This window comes from Salvelinus alpinus, chromosome 1 (assembly GCF_045679555.1).
Source record: "Salvelinus alpinus chromosome 1, SLU_Salpinus.1, whole genome shotgun sequence".
Taxonomy (NCBI): Eukaryota; Metazoa; Chordata; class Actinopteri; order Salmoniformes; family Salmonidae; genus Salvelinus; species Salvelinus alpinus.
Genome location: NC_092086.1, coordinates 37737571 through 37753583, shown reverse-complemented (window position 1 = coordinate 37753583; position 16013 = coordinate 37737571). Strand labels below are relative to the sequence as shown.

Genomic DNA, 16013 nt, shown 5'->3' with positions numbered 1-16013 from the left:
ATGTTTGTCCATCACACACATCACATATAAAGAGAAAATAAATAAAATATCAAATTCCAACAGGTAAAAAGTATGTATTTATTTAATTAAAATAGATAGCTATGTATATTATTTAATCAATTACCTTGTCGCTTCACATACAAACACAAACAATTGTGAATTGAAATAAATTAACATTATGTAATTGCACATAATAAATAAATTGATAAATAATAGATTAAGGACATACTATCAACAACATAATGACAAAGAATCACAGTCATGAAATAGATAATAAATATGGCACAAGAAACACAATGAATAAATAAACAATATTCAATTAAAGTAATTTCAAAATATGATAATAAATTGTAGAGCATTTGAGGTCATAAAGAGTTGATATCAGTTTCACTGATGAGCTACATGCAGGACTTTGATTGATTCGCACTTGCCTCACACAATTTAGTGTTTAGAAATCAATCTCTCTCATATCAGTAGGAGTGCCTGCTCTTTCATCCTCTATTTCTCCATCCTTCTCCATGGCACTGTCTTGGAGTCCACCTCTGAGCCGTTGTTTGAGGGCAGCTTCTATCAATTCACTGTAACACTGCAACACCATCTGTGATCAAAGAAGAAAGATAAACACAGATTAGGATTAAAACCAGTACCCTTCCAGTCACACTAACCATATCACAACCAATCTGTAACTCAAACACTTAGTTCCTTCCAGTCACACTAACCATATCACAACCAATCTGTAACTCAAACACTTAGTTCCTTCCAGTCACACTAACCATATCACAACCAATCTGTAACTCAAACACTTAGTTCACAACCAATCTGTAACTCAAACACTTAGTTCACAACCAATCTGTAACTCAAACACTTAGTTCACAACCAATCTGTAACTCAAACACTTAGTTCCTTCCAGTCACACTAACCATATCACAACCAATCTGTAACTCAAACACTTAGTTCACAACCAATCTGTAACTCAAACACTTAGTTCACAACCAATCTGTAACTCAAACACTTAGTTCACAACCAATCTGTAACTCAAACACTTAGTTCACAACCAATCTGTAACTCAAACACTTAGTTCACAACCAATCTGTAACTCAAACACTTAGTTCACAACCAATCTGTAACTCAAACACTTAGTTCACAACCAATCTGTAACTCAAACACTTAGTTCACAACCAATCTGTAACTCAAACACTTAGTTCACAACCAATCTGTAACTCAAACACTTAGTTCACAACCAATCTGTAACTCAAACACTTAGTTCACAACCAATCTGTAACTCAAACACTTAGTTCACAACCAATCTGTAACTCAAACACTTAGTTCACAACCAATCTGTAACTCAAACACTTAGTTCACAACCAATCTGTAACTCAAACACTTAGTTCTGTGGTCCTTTCTTTCCAGTCCCATTTTCACCTCTAAATCAGTCTTTCACTCAGCATTGCTATTGAATAAAGTTAAACTGCAGCTCCTGGCTGTAATACAACCGATATGGTGAGATATTTTATGTAGAGATATTAGAGATACTGCTAGGCACTCACCAGGTCAGTCTGACACAGTTCTGCCAGTGTAGCACTCATATGACCCAGATGACCTGGACCCTTGTTGCCCAACCCCCGGAGGGCAGAGTTCAGCGCTGCCGCAGCAACCAGAGATGGAGGGGCTCCCAGGAAACGGTAGTCGCAGACACACATGGCAACCAGGGTGTCACTATGCCGACGCAGTGTGGAGAAGAACTCCTCTGTGTCTGTCTTTCCATCCTTCCTCTCCCCTACAGGGGGAAGGAAATGTGGAATGAAGTCCTGAGGGGTTACCGCAGCAACGTCCCATCGAAGAGTCGCAAGGATGACACGTTCCATCTCCTTATGATGAAAGGGCAAGAACATCAATATACATGTGTTTATGTGTAAAAACATTTGTTTATATAGCCCACTGAATACAATGCATATAATAATACAGAGATGGTTTACATTCACAAGGTCCACCATATTGTCACATAGAGATTTGAAAGTGTCTCTCCTCTATATCAAAATGGTGACCTACCCGTATGTTGGAGGGCAGGAAGCTGTACTCAGCTGCAGCACAAAGAGAGTCAGCAGAGATTGTGTCACACTCTGTTAGTTTGGAGGCGATGAGGATGCAGGCTGCAGCCAGGCAGTAGGGTGAGACAGGGAGAGACAGGGAGGCAGACAGGAAGCGGTCCAACATAGAAACAGACAGGGGAAACACTGTTTCGTCACAGCCACGCTCACAGCATACCTAGTAGAGAGACCAACAGGAGAATCAATTAGTGCCTCATCACAGTATACCAAAGACATTAATGTGGGGAAAAAAGAGATGAAAATGGAATCCAGAGAATGAAAGTTCATACTTCCATAGCCCACTTGGCGAGCTCCTCTCTGCGCTCCGGCTCTCTCTGGATGAGGGCGACGTAGAGGCCGGAGGGCAGATATCTCTCCTCCACCTGTAGCAGCCTCTGGATGATCCGCTGCCCAGACACGCTGGGGTCCCAGGGGGCCCGGAGCTGTGACTGGCCCCTGGCCTGGCCCTGCTGGGCTCCCTGGCCTTGCTGGCCTCGGACTTCCTCCTCACACCACAGAGACACAGACACAGACATCCCTCAGCTCAGCCCACACACACAACTACCTAGGTGGGTTTGTGTTCCTCTCGGTCCAGAAAGTGGGATACAACAAGTCAATGTTACTCTGTCAGTGTAAGGAGAGAGAATGTAGGACCAATATGTGTGCTGAAAATCTGCAACTAATCCAACTCAATTGAACTCTCTTCTTGTCACTGCTATGTTGGATGTCCTTTTATTTCCTCGCCCCTCTGTATGTGTGTGTTCCTGTGTGGCGCTGGTGTGAATCTTAGCCCGAACCTCCTCTGGCTGGGTTTTATAGCCCTCAGAGAAAGAGAGTGACAGAGAGGGTGTGCTGAAGAGGGAATGAAAGAAAAAGAGGGTGGTAACATAGTGACTGACATAAAATAATAAAAAGACAACAATGCTGTCTGTACAACAATGGCATCAACAGGTGGAGAGAGGGAGAAAATAGAGAAGGAGAGAGAGGGAGGGGAGGAGAGAGGGTGCAGACAAGAGAGGGAGGGGCCCGCAGGGACAGAGCAACAGCTTGCCCCCAACAGTGAAAAAGAGAAAGGGAGAAAAGGGAGGAGAGAAAAGGTCATCTCCAAACTCTGACAATGGGAATGGATAACATGAGGAGTAGGTTGTTTGTTTACAATAATAGAGGGGGAAAGAGAAAAGATGGAAATATATCTTCTCAAACTGAAAGTTCCAAATTCTTTCCCATTAAATAATATAAACTGTATAGAGAAATTAGAGATAATAATTGCGGATAATTGGAAAAGCAACGTGAGGGTTTATGCTGTGTTGAATGGTTGCATTTTTACAAAATCCTTTTATAAATCTTTTTGCCCTGTCCTGTTTGTAGCTATACAGTATTTATTGTGCTACAAACTAATATATATGTATAAAGATTTCCGGCCTCTAAATGTCTAACTTTTGGCATGAAACTCTCTCTCTCTAGTGCCCAGAACTCTCTGAGGAATCTCATTGTCAAAGCAACCTGTGTCCCGTCACTCTACTCTACTCTACCACCCCACCCCACCCCTTCCTGGCCTGTGGCAATCTGCTCCCCCTGTTTAAAGAGCAGTGAATCCACTGGGGAGGACAGGGTGAGGTATGAGCAACAGACAGTAGAGCAGGCAGGTCAATGAGTCGTATTGTCTCCTTTACAAATCAGTGTCAGACACCAGCCCCTGGCCTTCTGCTTGGTCCTCTCTCTCTCTCTCTGACACACACCCTTCACACATTCACTGGACAGCAGACACACTCTCGCATGCTCCTCAGGGACTCCCCTGACGGTCACCATGGGGTCACACTTACGAGTAGTGAATTCAGATTCTATTTGACACAGTGAGTCACTACAGGTGGTTTAAGGGACACATGAGTGCTTATGTTTCACAGAGACATTTGGGAAGCACTGAAAATGAAACAATTACACACCTCTTGAATCAGCCTTAAAATATCATAAGACAAAAGCATAAATGAAGGTTAGCTTGTATTTTTACTTGATTAAAGGGGAAATCTTCACATCAGAACCCAAAATATTAGCTTGTTTTATCCCAATGGTTGTAAACAAAGTAAATGCAAACAAACATGGTTAAAACCCATCATATTGATATCATGGATGGTCAGTCCTTGCATCCATAGCTCTGTCTTTGAATTTGAGAGTTGTTACATTTTTTCAGCCCCATCCCTTAGATTTTTACCAAAACAGGGGCGGGGAGTTTACCGTTTCAACTGCTGATTGCCACTTTAAATCAATCGCTATGATCAGACCTTCAAATAGATATGTTGTAATAGACTTGTTTTCCTTTAAAATAGTATCTGTTTAATGCAAATGTTTAGCTGGAATGTATTTTCTGTTTCTCACTAACATTTACTGTGGAAAGTCAAAGCATAATTTCTGAGTCCTTTTGTTGAATCTCTTCGAAGTCAAGAGATTTTCATTGCTGAAATATTCCTCTATCCTTCTTAATCATTAGTCATCTGTGTGTGTGTTATTCATGGCTGCACATTTGCTGGAAAACCCCAAGAAGAACGCAAAAGGCATTCTTCTTTAGTAAGAGCACACTTATCTGGTACTTGAGATTTAAACCACAGACTTTATCTCCTCTGAGGTCTCAAACACTCCAGATAAAAACCCTTCCAAGCGGTAACACAATCACAACAAGAGAGATTATCACCCCAACACACTGGGACCATTGTAGAATTAGAGGGGATGATGGCTGTTGAGAGAGACATCATCCATAAACAGTGATTGGATTAGCACTGAAAACAGATTGAGTTTGAATGAGAGCCAGAGTGAGTTTGGCTGTGGGAGTCAGAAGAGGTCAGGTCAGAAGAGAGAGAGGGCAGAGAGGGGCGTGGGGAAAAGAAACAGAGTGACAGATTGCCCGCCTGTTTAAGTACCCTGCTAAATTCATACATTGCAGCTGTATTCAAACTGAGACAGAGGAGAGGGAAGGAGGGAGAAAGGGGGACGGAGAGACGCATGGACGACCCAGTCGGTCTTGAGAGGGGGGTGTGTTTCTCCGCCCCTCATTTTCCACCTCATTGCCCGGGACAGTGGAGGACAGAGATCCCTTTTTACCTCACAGACACCTGCTGACAGGGAGGGGAAGGGGGTCTGCTCACTCAGTTAACACAGTGCATAAACCATCCTACAGAACTGATTAACAACACTTTATCACTCAGAACTAAGTCAACCAACTAGGTGCTTTTGACACATTTCTGGCAAATGAGCTGTGTTTTAAACTTAACTTTATTAGTTTACAACAATAACTACAGTGTAAACAACAATAGTATCAAAACTCACAGACCATCTGACAAGACAATATTTGAATGAACCTTTACTTCAACAGGAAGTCATTAAGATACAGGCCTCTTTTCCAAATGAGCCCTGCAGAACACATAAAATACCATTATTAAAATATGAAATGCAATCAATAAATAGTAATACAATCAAACAGTTACCCCAACAAACAGTTACCCCACTTCAAATAAATACTTGTATTTTAGGTTTCCGGTAAATCTTTCATTGTTTGCAATTCGATCTCTCTCTTATACGTACTAGCATTTCCACATCTAAAACTTCATATGGAACTGAGATGAGGGAGAGGGCATGGACCAGTCATGCATTAAGATTCATGGGAGTGTTAGGATGAATAGTTTGGGAGGGTAGTGGAGGGTTAACAGAATTGGGGGGGGGGGGGGGGGTCACACTGTCTGGTGGGAACATATGACTAGTAAACCACATTTGAAAGAAATGGTCAATTTCACCAGTAATTGATTGTTTTTGTACCCTTTATTTGGTAAGATTCAGCAATTTCAGGTAAGTGAAAATATTATGACATAATACCGGTAGTTAAAAACCTTAAACATTATAGTACTGCATGTATAACACTCTAAGGCAGGCATTTTATAGTACTTGTAATGCTCTGTCAGTAAGATTATTCTTCATATTATATTTAGAATGACTTAGCGTGAGAAGGACAGTAATAGAGAGGAGAGCACGGATAGAAGGAAGGAACAGGAGAACTAATGCAGTTTGGACCACAATGATACACCATTAAAAATAGACAAATGTGCTGAGATAAATTGTTTTATCCCTGTCTTTCTAACAGACAATTTAAAAATGGAAGCATTTCACACAAAGAAGAATTTGTAAGAATCTTTTTTTAAAGACAAAGAAATTCTCACGAGACAGGTACACAAATGGAAATATAAATGACTGGACATAAGTATTTTGTGTGAATCCAAGTTCAGGGAAACAAAAAAATGTATTGCGGTATTTATATAAAGACAAAGCACTGCATATATAGACCATTTCAATATTTTGGGATAGTTACATTGATGAAAAAACAAGCTCTCACCGTTCACTGGATAATGCCCCGTCTGTCAGAGATGGTAACAGTCTGCAACCCTCATCGTGTACTACAGTACATTATCAAACTCTCTCTCCTATGCCCCATATCATCCAATATACAATCAGTGGCCAGTTTATTAGGTACACCACCACATTCAAAAAAATGGTTAGCTCCTACAGACAGTGAGTGTCATGGCCTGCTATATAAAGCAGGCAGGCAGACAGGCATTCAGTTACTGTTCCATTGAATGTTAGAATGGGCAAAACAAGTGACCTAAGCGACTTTGAGTGCGGTATGACCGTTGTTGCCAGGTGCACCGGTTCCAGTTTCTCAGAAACGGCCACCCTCCTGGGCGTTTTGTGCAGGACAGTGTCTAGGGTTTACCGAGAATGGTGCGACAAACAAAGAACATCCAGTCAGCAGCAGTCCTGTGGGCAAAAACAGCTCGTTGAGGAGAGGTCGAAGGAGAATGGCAAGAATCATGCAAGCTAACAGGCAAATAACGGCGCAATACAACAGCGGTGTGCAGAACGGCATCTTGAACCGCTGAACTCGTCGGTCCTTGTCACGGATGGGCTATTGCAACCACACCGGGTTCCACTCCTATCAGTTAAAAACAAGAAGAAGCGGCTCCAGTGGGCACGCAATCACCAACACTGGACAATTGAGGAGTAGAAAAACATTGCCTGGTCCGACAAATCACGATTCCTGTTGCATCATGCTGACGACAGAGTCAGGATTTGGTGTAAGCAGCGGGAGTCCATGGACCCATCCTGCCTGGTGTCAACGGTACAGACTGGTGGCGGGTAAAGTAATGGCATGGGGAATGTTTTCCTTCGCACATGTTAGGTCCCTTGATATCAATTGAGCAACGTGTCCATGTCCCGAATGATTCAAGCTGTTATGGAGGCAAAAGGGTGTCCAACCCAGTACTAGATGGGTGTACCTAAAAAAAATATAAAAAAAAATGTTTAAAAACCTGGCCATTGGGCGTAATCTTCCTATATGAAACACCTCACATTGGTTAATGGCTTTCTCTCCTCATGTCAATCACCCTGTCGTTCAGAGTTACGGGTAGGTAGGGCGAGGGCGTGCTGCTGCAGCAGCAGTGCTGTTACTTGACTGGCTCGTTTCCGTAGCTGCTGCCTGTGATTGGCTGAGAAGCTGCTGTGTCTCGTGTGACTCTGATTCTGGGCTCGTCTCGTCATCAGGGCTGGGGGGAACGTACAGACCAATGACCTCCTGCACCTTCACCGGCAGCTCCTGAGAGACAGAGAAGGAATGGAGAGAGGAGAGGTTAGATCAGTTAGATGACAATACACAATATGTTAAATATATCATGTCCAAATGAATGTATCCTCCTCTAAGATATTCCCTACTTTGCAGCAGGCCAGCTGTAGGTAGTTAGCTTCTGCTCCTCGTAGGACTGTCTGCAGATCCAGCTTCATGGTCAGTTCATTGATGTGCTGCACATAGAGAAACATACACAGTCGTTAGTACTGTACACACAAACAAATAGACATCATTAAGAAAAATAACTTCAAACATTTCCAACAAACCTTCAAAATAGTGTTGAAGTCGTGGTCAGAGCCGATAAACTCCCCCCTCTGTGATTCCAGAATGGAAGCGGCCATCAGCAGATGGAAGTTTTCACAGGGCAGACGAGTCCAAAGAACCTAGTACAGAACAGTGCGTTCACTGTGTGTTTACTTACATATACTGTAAAAAGAAGGGTGTTTTTTCCATATAGTGTGTAGAGCCTAGGCTACATGCAAGTGTTTCTAATGAGTGTTGTGTGTTGAGTAGTATCCACCCACTCACCTCCCAAAGGGACAGGATGTCCTCGAAGGAGAACTCTCTCTTAAACCAGATCAGTAACCAACGGAAACAGAAGCACAGAGAGCCACTGTCCTGGGAGTCTGAAAGAGAGACAACATAATAACATAACAATGTGAAGATTTGACTATGTCAATGGATTACGCATCCAGGTAGTTACATAACACACCTTGAGTTAAGGTCAAATATAACCAATTGGCTGATTGGAGAATTGACTGCATGATGAATGTCTACCTCACTGAGTAATAACACGTTTGGGTTATGGTGAAGTGTGAGAGAAACACAGTAACTGAGTGATAGTCATTGTTTACCCAGGTAGTCAAGGAGCTCAGGGTCCAGAGCCTTCATCAGCAGGCTGAGCTGAAGGAGCTGCAGCTTCATGGCCTCCTGAGACTCCTCAAAGTTCTGGTGCTGAGGGCCGGAGAGAGAGAGAACATTAAAAGAGTGTATAAATGTATAATGTTATGTTTTAACACTCTTATGTGGTAATATATGAGTATTTAACAAGAGAGTAAGGTGCTTACCACCATCTCCATAAAACCTGTCAGACACCAGAAGGACTCCACTTCGTTCTGAGTGACAAAAAGGAGAGGAGCCAAGAGGTCACTCATCCCCTGGACATAGCCTGCAGGGAGAGAAAGAGAGAGACAACAGGAACCACAAGGAGAGAGGAGAGTCAGGTGTGAGATATTGATAATAAATACAGTTGAAATGTGATACATTGGCTTTTTACTTTCAAGTGTAAGGACAAGGGGAGTGGCTTACCCAGATCAAAGTTGAACATGCAGTATGTCATCAGCACGTCATTGAGAAGAGTCAGGCCTGGGTTGTCGTTGCCAGAGAAGAAGGTGTTGTGTCTGTCCGTCCGACTCACGTCCCTTTCTGTCCAATCAAAACAACATGAACAGATAAGTAACAAATCATAAAATGTGTGTCAACCAATGACGCGTGAGATCATGTTTAACAGACAGCAACACCGACCTATCAGGCTGCGATATCCTCTGAGGAGGGAGTTCCTCATCTCCTGCTCTTCACTGACTGACTTCCACTGAACCTTCATTCTGAAATACTCATCTCTGAAGACAGAGAAACACAGAGGCGTTGAGATTAATTTACACACTCCCGTTTAGACAACAGTCCCAGTCTGTGGTAAGAGAGCCATAACAAGCGAGGGAGATAATAAGAGACTAACGTTTTCATCCTCAGAATGTCCTCCCTCTCTTTCACGGTACTATTCCAGGGATAGAAACCCAGCAGAAACTTCCACACGTCCTTCCTCAGGGATGGTGTGATACCCTAGGAGAGGGAAAGGAGGGATGGTTTGAATGACATGGTGTAGACACTGTACAGCAAAACACATTTGGATGGAAGATGGTGTCAGGTGTTTTTTACAAGAGAGGAATTATACTGTAAGGTCTTACCCCCCTGAAGACCAGCTCTTTGATTTGCTGTGGGTCCTTCACACGCCCCTCTGGGTCCAGGAACTCCTCCCATTTGTCGAGAGGCTGTCCCCTGGTTACGTCTGGTTTAGGGCCAAGCTCCACCCCCTGGTGCCACCAAAAAGAGAACTCACCATTGATATCGCCATCTGTAATTTATAGCCAACATCTGGATGCTATCGCCATCCGTAGGTTACAGACAACATCTGGATGCTATAAAGTGAGGTCCTCTTCTCCATCTACTCCACAGATGTCAGGGCTAGTGATGAGTTTACATCTCCACCCCCACCCCCCCCACTTACACAGGTGATGAGCTCAAAGCCTGGTTCGTCGTCAGCTGAGGGGGGCCCATGGTGGTCCTGAGGGCCACGGGGGTGGAAGGGGGAATCTGGTGGTCGTAGAGCCCCTCTGAAGAAATTGGTGACCTTGGAGAATCCCCCAAAGGTGGTGGCATAAGGGTCCTGAATAAACCGCTGGGAACAAAGAGATTAATAAAATTATAAACACACACATTACACCTTCTCAAAGAATAGCACACACAAAACACAAGACTTACAGAGACGAGGTCGGAGCTTCCATCGTCAAAGAGGTGCAGCTCATCAAAGGACTGAGAGAGAGCCCCAGATTCATGGGGATACGCTAGGAAGAGACGACCATCTACAGGTGATCTAAAACAAGAGAAAAACACAGTCAGGCAGATAGTAAGAGACACAGACAGCGACAGAGAAGATATAGAAGCTCAGAATAAAAGAAAACGCTAGCAAGAAAGAAAGAGAGAGATAGTATGAAAAAGACGCTTCAAAATATATGTAGTAAGGGGTTGGGTACAACAGCTGCTAAACTCTACTGTTCAGAGTCCAGTTAAATCCCAGTGAAATGCCTTGAATTCCTCCGAGGCATTGATCTGAGAGAGAGAGGGAGAGCTGGCTGTCTGCTGGTACTCACGGGGCCAGGATGATGTAACGCTGCAGGGCCCTCAACAGCTCCCTGGTACCCCCCCTGTGGAAGTGCAGAGGAGGGAGGGGGTGGCCACCCCTGCTGGTAAAAACCAGGAAGTTACGGCCCAGGGAGAAACGGGACCGTCGCAGAGAGTACAGCTCCGATAGAGGCAGGGAGAACGACCACTGGCCTGGGAACAGAGATGGAGACATCAACAATAGCACTATACACTTGCTGCACCACACTTGTGAGTATAGCCTAGTATGAGAACTACAAACGCAGAAGGCAAGTTATAAAAGTCTACGTACTTGTCTCTTTGACGGGGGGGTGCTCTCTGATTCGGTCTCTCTTCACTGTGCTGATGACTGCCCAGTCTGGCTCGTAGCCAGGGTCAAAGTTGGTGTCCTCCACCCCTCCTTCTCCATCCTAACAGGAAGACAGGCTGTATATAAAGAACATGAAGAAAACAGAGTGATGTGTGTCACTAGTGTATTAAACAAGCGCTCACCTTTTTAGTGTAGAATACAGCAGCCGCATTGCGGCCCTCGTCCTCTAGTGCGCTCCACTCCAAAGCTGGCTCCCCACCCTGTAAACATAGACAAACACCTTAGTCTAGTCCAGAATAATGTGTGATAGCCTAAAGCTAAGAAGAAAGGACATACTGTATGTGATCTATAGGCCTATGTGTTTGACTAAAGGAAGCAAAACAAAGTTACTGATGACAAAGACTTCCACCACAGGGATGAGTACACTTTGAATATGACTAGAATTGGTTTTCGATCAACCAATAGTCATATTTTTATTTATTTGTACCCCTTTTTTGTGATATACATTGGTAGTTACAGTCTTGTCCCATCGCTGTAACTCCCGTACGGACTCGGTAGAGGCGAAGGTCGAGAGCCATGCGTCCTCCGAAACATGACCCCGCCAAGCCACACTGCTTCTTGACACACCGCTCGCTTAACCCAGAAGCCAGCCTCACCAACGTGTCGGAGGAAACATCGTCCAGCTGGCGACCGATGTCAGTGCGCATGTGCCCGGCCCGTCACAAGGAGTCGCTAGAGCGCGATAGGACAAGGACATCCCAGCCAGCCAAACCCTCCCCTAACCCAGACGACACTGGGCCAATTGTGCGCCGCCTCATGGGTCTCCCGGTCACGGCCGGCTGCAACACAGCCTGGGATCGAACCCGGGTCTGCAGTGACGCCACTAGCACTGCGATGCAGTGCCTTAGATTGCTTTGCCACTCTGGGGGCAATATTTTCATATACAGTGAGCTCCAAAAGTATTGGGACAGTGACAATTTGTTGTTGTTTTGGCTTTCTTCTCCAGCACTTTGGACTTGAAATGATACAATGATGAGTTAGAAAGTTATCATACCCCCAAAACATGCTAACCTCTCACCATTACAGTAACAGGAGATGTTAGCATTTTTGAGGGGATATGATATTTATGCATCTAACTTTCTCACTCATCATTATTCACAACTCATTAAGGATTATCCGTGATCATAGTAGCATCCACAATAATGTGAGGTGTTTAGAAACATATTGTATTCTTATTTACAATAAAAAAGTGACTCCAAAATGACAAAATACATTATTTACCATAAATTTCTATTGGGCACAAAATCTGAATCTAATCTGAAACACAACCAAAACAAACAGCAAATCTATCCAATACGTTTGTAGGTTCACAAGCTTAATGTAATGATTGCATGCTAGGAATATGGGACCAAATACTAAAATGTTGACTACTTTAATACACATAAGGGAATTTGTCCCAATACTTTTGGTCACCTAAAAAAAGTGCTGTAACTCCTAAGCGGGTGAAAATACCCTCAAATTAAAGCTGACAGAGTCTGCACCTTAACCTCATTTTCATTGTATCATTTCAAATCCAAAGAGCTGGAGTACAGAGCCAAAACAATAAATGTGTCACTGTCCCAATACTTTTGGAGGGGTGGGTATAATTTGTGGAACGTTCCAACAGGAATCTTCCCAAAAACGTTGTAAATAACAAAGTTGCCAACAAACAACGCTTACAAAGTTGTATAGCGGCAGAATAAGATGCCCGGGTAGGGAGTGGGCCATTTCATTACGTTTTTCACTTACCACGTTTTTTACAAAAAATGTCTGTCCTCACTCTGGTAGTCTATGGACAAACATTAAGAATACGCTACGTGGTGAGCTGATGCCTATTCGGCAGATAGTTAGCTAGGTGAATTGATCATGCTACTTTGTATGCATTGTTTGTTGGCAACCTCCTTGTACTTTACTTAGTTTTTGGACAGATTCCTTTTGGAACGTTCCACAAATTATACCCACCCCTTTTGGAGCTCACTGTAAATATGGTGTCTATGGGAGAAGCCCAACTTACCCGTTCCACTATACGGATGAATCCTGGGATTGTGGTGTCCTGGTTGCTCCTCTTGGCATTGGTGTGAAGGTACACCCCCTCCTTCTCAAACACCAGCTGTGTGACAAAACAACATATGCTATTAATAGAATATAATTTGCTGTGAAAACTAATGGCAAAATGTCATGTCATGGATTCCAGTGCAATGAATCAGAAAGTGTGATCGAGTGGGAATGGGGTGGGGAATGACAATCATATGACATCCCAAAGAGGATGAGTTAGCTGACTTTACTGTAGCCTTCAAAATAGAGTCACATGAACACTCAAAATAGAGTCACTCACACAGTGATTCCACCTGTGTGCCTGCCAGGGGTTTCTCCCAGGTAGTGTCTGGTACTGGTACTCCCTGTCTATAGCTCCATTCCTGTGTATTTTTTTCCTCGTGTTACCATTATATTTTTTAACTCGGCATTGTTGGGAAGGGCTCGTAAGCAAGCGTTTCACGGTAAAGTCTACACCATTTGTATTCGGCGCATGTGACAAATAACACTTGATTTGTGTCTACTGCAGCTCAGAATCGAATTACCCTACTGGACTTAAACTGACTGAACCCAAATGGATAGATCTAGCTAGCTTCCATACAAATACAATATACCATCATATCTATCCTGAATATATAATCAATAATAATTTGACAGCTGTGACATCAATTCCGGTGAAATATTACATAAGCCATCCTCCACCAACGAACTGCTCAAACGTTTAGTTAGCTAGATACCGTAATCACATTCACAGGGACGTTTACAATGCTAATTCTATGGAATGGGGATCCTCGGCCTCCGGACCCTTTCTTCACTGTAAACAGGTCTAACTACTATTAGTAGCTGTTAGAGAACCAGCAGTGCATATTGCTTTACATATTGAAGTCTGCCGTGGAAAATAGCACAGCTATGATGATATTTCTCGTGACCAATTTATTGAACAAGTAATATATCACGGCAGCAAATATCAATTTAATCTGGAAATAATTATGGAGCTAGCTTGTTTGTTTGTTGTTATAACGTTAGCTAGCTAACTGTTACTGTAGTTACGTCAGCGTCCCCAAATATCACACGACTTTGTTGTGAAGGTGATAGTCTAGCTACAATGGTGATAAGAGTTTATTTAGTTGGCGGCCCTTTAATACAGACCGAATCAGACGAAGACGAAATCTAAACTTCAATACATTGCGCTTACCTTGTGACTAGTCTCAGCCTTTGGCTCCATTTTTCTTCCACTAGCCTTTTTCCCAAAACAAATGTCGTCAGGAGAAGACTTCCGCCTTCATATACTGCACCGTCTACGTTATACGTCAGTCAGGTGGTCAGGAACATCAAGCAATCATAGGTGGTGGCACGTCTAAATTGGAATAGATGCCGCGTTCAAAACAACGGGGAACTCAGAACTGGGGAATCAGAAATCTCCGACTTCCGACTTCAGTGCGTTCAAAACAACAGGGAACTCGGAAAAAACGAGCTCCAACTCGGAAAATACGAGCTCCGACTCGGAAAAAACGAGCTCCGACTCGGAAAAAACGAGCTCCGACTCGGAAAAAACGATTAGAACAGTTATCCAACTCGGAATTCCAACTCGGGAAGTCGGGCCTCTTTCTAGAGCTCCGACTTTCCGACCTGAAGATCAGAGCTCACCGACGTCAGGATTTGACGTATTTTCCCAGTTGTTTTTAACGTGGCAAGAATGGTTCCAATCTTTTTCCCACCATAATTTTTTTCCCATTGGGGATTTTAGAAACACTTAAAACAAGGCCTGTATTTCATTTAGGATTACCCTGGTGTGACGTTTTGATAACTGCGTGAATCTCTCTAGGACAAGGTGACTTATCAATATTTTCGCCTGTATTTACCCCCCAAAAAGGAAACGCTAATGAGGCTATTATAAAGAACTACAAATGCCATGATAATCTGGATGAGACTGCTGAATTGAGGCAAAGGTAAAAATCTCTGGATTAACTATCTAAATGTAGTAATGAATAAATTGGCTAAATTTCTTTAAATGGACAATATTGTGAACTGTCTTGTGCAAGTTTTAAATTGACACAATAGCTGTTAACAAGGGTGTCAGCTAGCGATGATGTGCAGGAGCTTGCAGGGATTTGTAGTTTTGCATGATGTCCACCTTGATGCTAATTAGCATTTTCGAATCTGAGAGTAAATAGAGCCGAATATACTGATAAGTCAACTTGTACGAGATTTACATGATTATCAAAACGTCACACCAGGGTAAGCATACACGAACACAGCCCTTATGTGTTTCTGAAATCCCATATGGGAAAAATGTATGGTGGAAAAACGATTGGAACCATTTCTCTGTTTGACAACTAGGTTTTATGGGTATTCAAATGAAATTGTATTGGTCACATACATATATTTAGCAGATGTTATTGCGGGTGTAGCGAAATGCTTGTGTTCCTAGCTCCAACAGTGCAGTAGTATCGAACAATACACACATCTCAAAGTAAAATAATGGAATAAAGAAATATATAAATATAAGGACGAGCAATGTCGGAGTGGCATTGGCTAGATTTTATTTCTTTATATTTTCTTTCACCTTTATTTAACTAGGCAAGTCAGTTAAGAACAAATTCTTATTTACAATGACGGCCAAACCCGGACGACGCTGGGCCAATTGTGCGCCGCCCTATGGGACTCCCAATCACAGCCGGTTGTGATACAGCCTGGATTCGAACCAGACGTCTGTAGTAACGCCTCAAGCACTGAGATGCAGTGCCTTAAACCGCTGGAATACATTATATACATATGAAATGAATAAAACAGTATGTAAAAATGATTAAAGTGACCAGTGTTCCATTATTAAAGTGACATGTGATTCTATGTACATAGGGCAGCAGCCTCTAAGGCGCAGGGCAGGGTACTGGGTGGAGGCCAGCTATTGATGGCTATTTAACAGTCTGATGGCCTTGAAATA

The 16013-nt window shown here is 43.0% G+C and overlaps 2 protein-coding genes across 3 annotated transcripts; both read right to left on the bottom strand.

Annotated features, from left to right (window-relative positions):
- Nucleotides 1-64: 64 nt before the first annotated feature.
- LOC139567814 (G1/S-specific cyclin-D2-like) lies at nt 65-2856 on the bottom strand. The gene is made up of 4 exons (XM_071389359.1): nt 2378-2856; nt 2050-2265; nt 1548-1868; nt 65-598 (listed from the first exon to the last, which is right to left on the bottom strand). The coding sequence occupies exons 1-4, from the start codon at nt 2621-2623 to the stop codon at nt 449-451; spliced, it is 933 nt and encodes a 310-aa protein (XP_071245460.1). The 5' UTR covers nt 2624-2856; the 3' UTR covers nt 65-448.
- Nucleotides 2857-5875: 3019 nt separating this feature from the next.
- On the bottom strand, nt 5876-14431 carry LOC139575019 (TBC1 domain family member 17-like). 2 transcript variants are annotated; one of them, XM_071399928.1, is made up of 18 exons: nt 14265-14431; nt 13050-13145; nt 11179-11256; nt 10979-11096; nt 10677-10860; nt 10288-10399; nt 10034-10204; nt 9714-9839; nt 9485-9588; nt 9274-9368; nt 9058-9174; nt 8817-8917; nt 8604-8703; nt 8278-8375; nt 8016-8132; nt 7836-7922; nt 7511-7719; nt 5876-7402 (listed from the first exon to the last, which is right to left on the bottom strand). In XM_071399928.1, the coding sequence occupies exons 1-17, from the start codon at nt 14292-14294 to the stop codon at nt 7525-7527; spliced, it is 1929 nt and encodes a 642-aa protein (XP_071256029.1). In that variant the 5' UTR covers nt 14295-14431; the 3' UTR covers nt 5876-7402; nt 7511-7524. The 2 variants fall into 2 exon arrangements, with proteins under 2 accessions (XP_071256029.1, XP_071256020.1); XM_071399919.1 differs by having other exon boundaries at nt 7263-7402; nt 7476-7719.
- Nucleotides 14432-16013: the final 1582 nt, after the last annotated feature.

Excerpts from the sequence above, each read along its gene's own strand:
- LOC139567814 (XM_071389359.1), bottom strand. The coding sequence starts at position 2,623 with ATGTCTGTGTCTGTGTCTCTGTGGTGTGAGGAGGAAGTCCGAGGCCAG. Across the intron at positions 1,869-2,049 it reads TCCTGCCCTCCAACATACGG|GAGATGGAACGTGTCATCCT; the intron begins GTAGGTCACCAT and ends TTTCATCATAAG. Across the intron at positions 599-1,547 it reads AACTGTGTCAGACTGACCTG|ATGGTGTTGCAGTGTTACAG; the intron begins GTGAGTGCCTAG and ends CTTTGATCACAG.
- LOC139575019 (XM_071399928.1), bottom strand. The coding sequence starts at position 14,294 with ATGGAGCCAAAGGCTGAGACTAGTCACAAG. Across the intron at positions 11,097-11,178 it reads CTGTATTCTACACTAAAAAG|GATGGAGAAGGAGGGGTGGA; the intron begins GTGAGCGCTTGT and ends TCTTCCTGTTAG. Across the intron at positions 8,376-8,603 it reads TGAGCTCCTTGACTACCTGG|ACTCCCAGGACAGTGGCTCT; the intron begins GTAAACAATGAC and ends TCTCTCTTTCAG.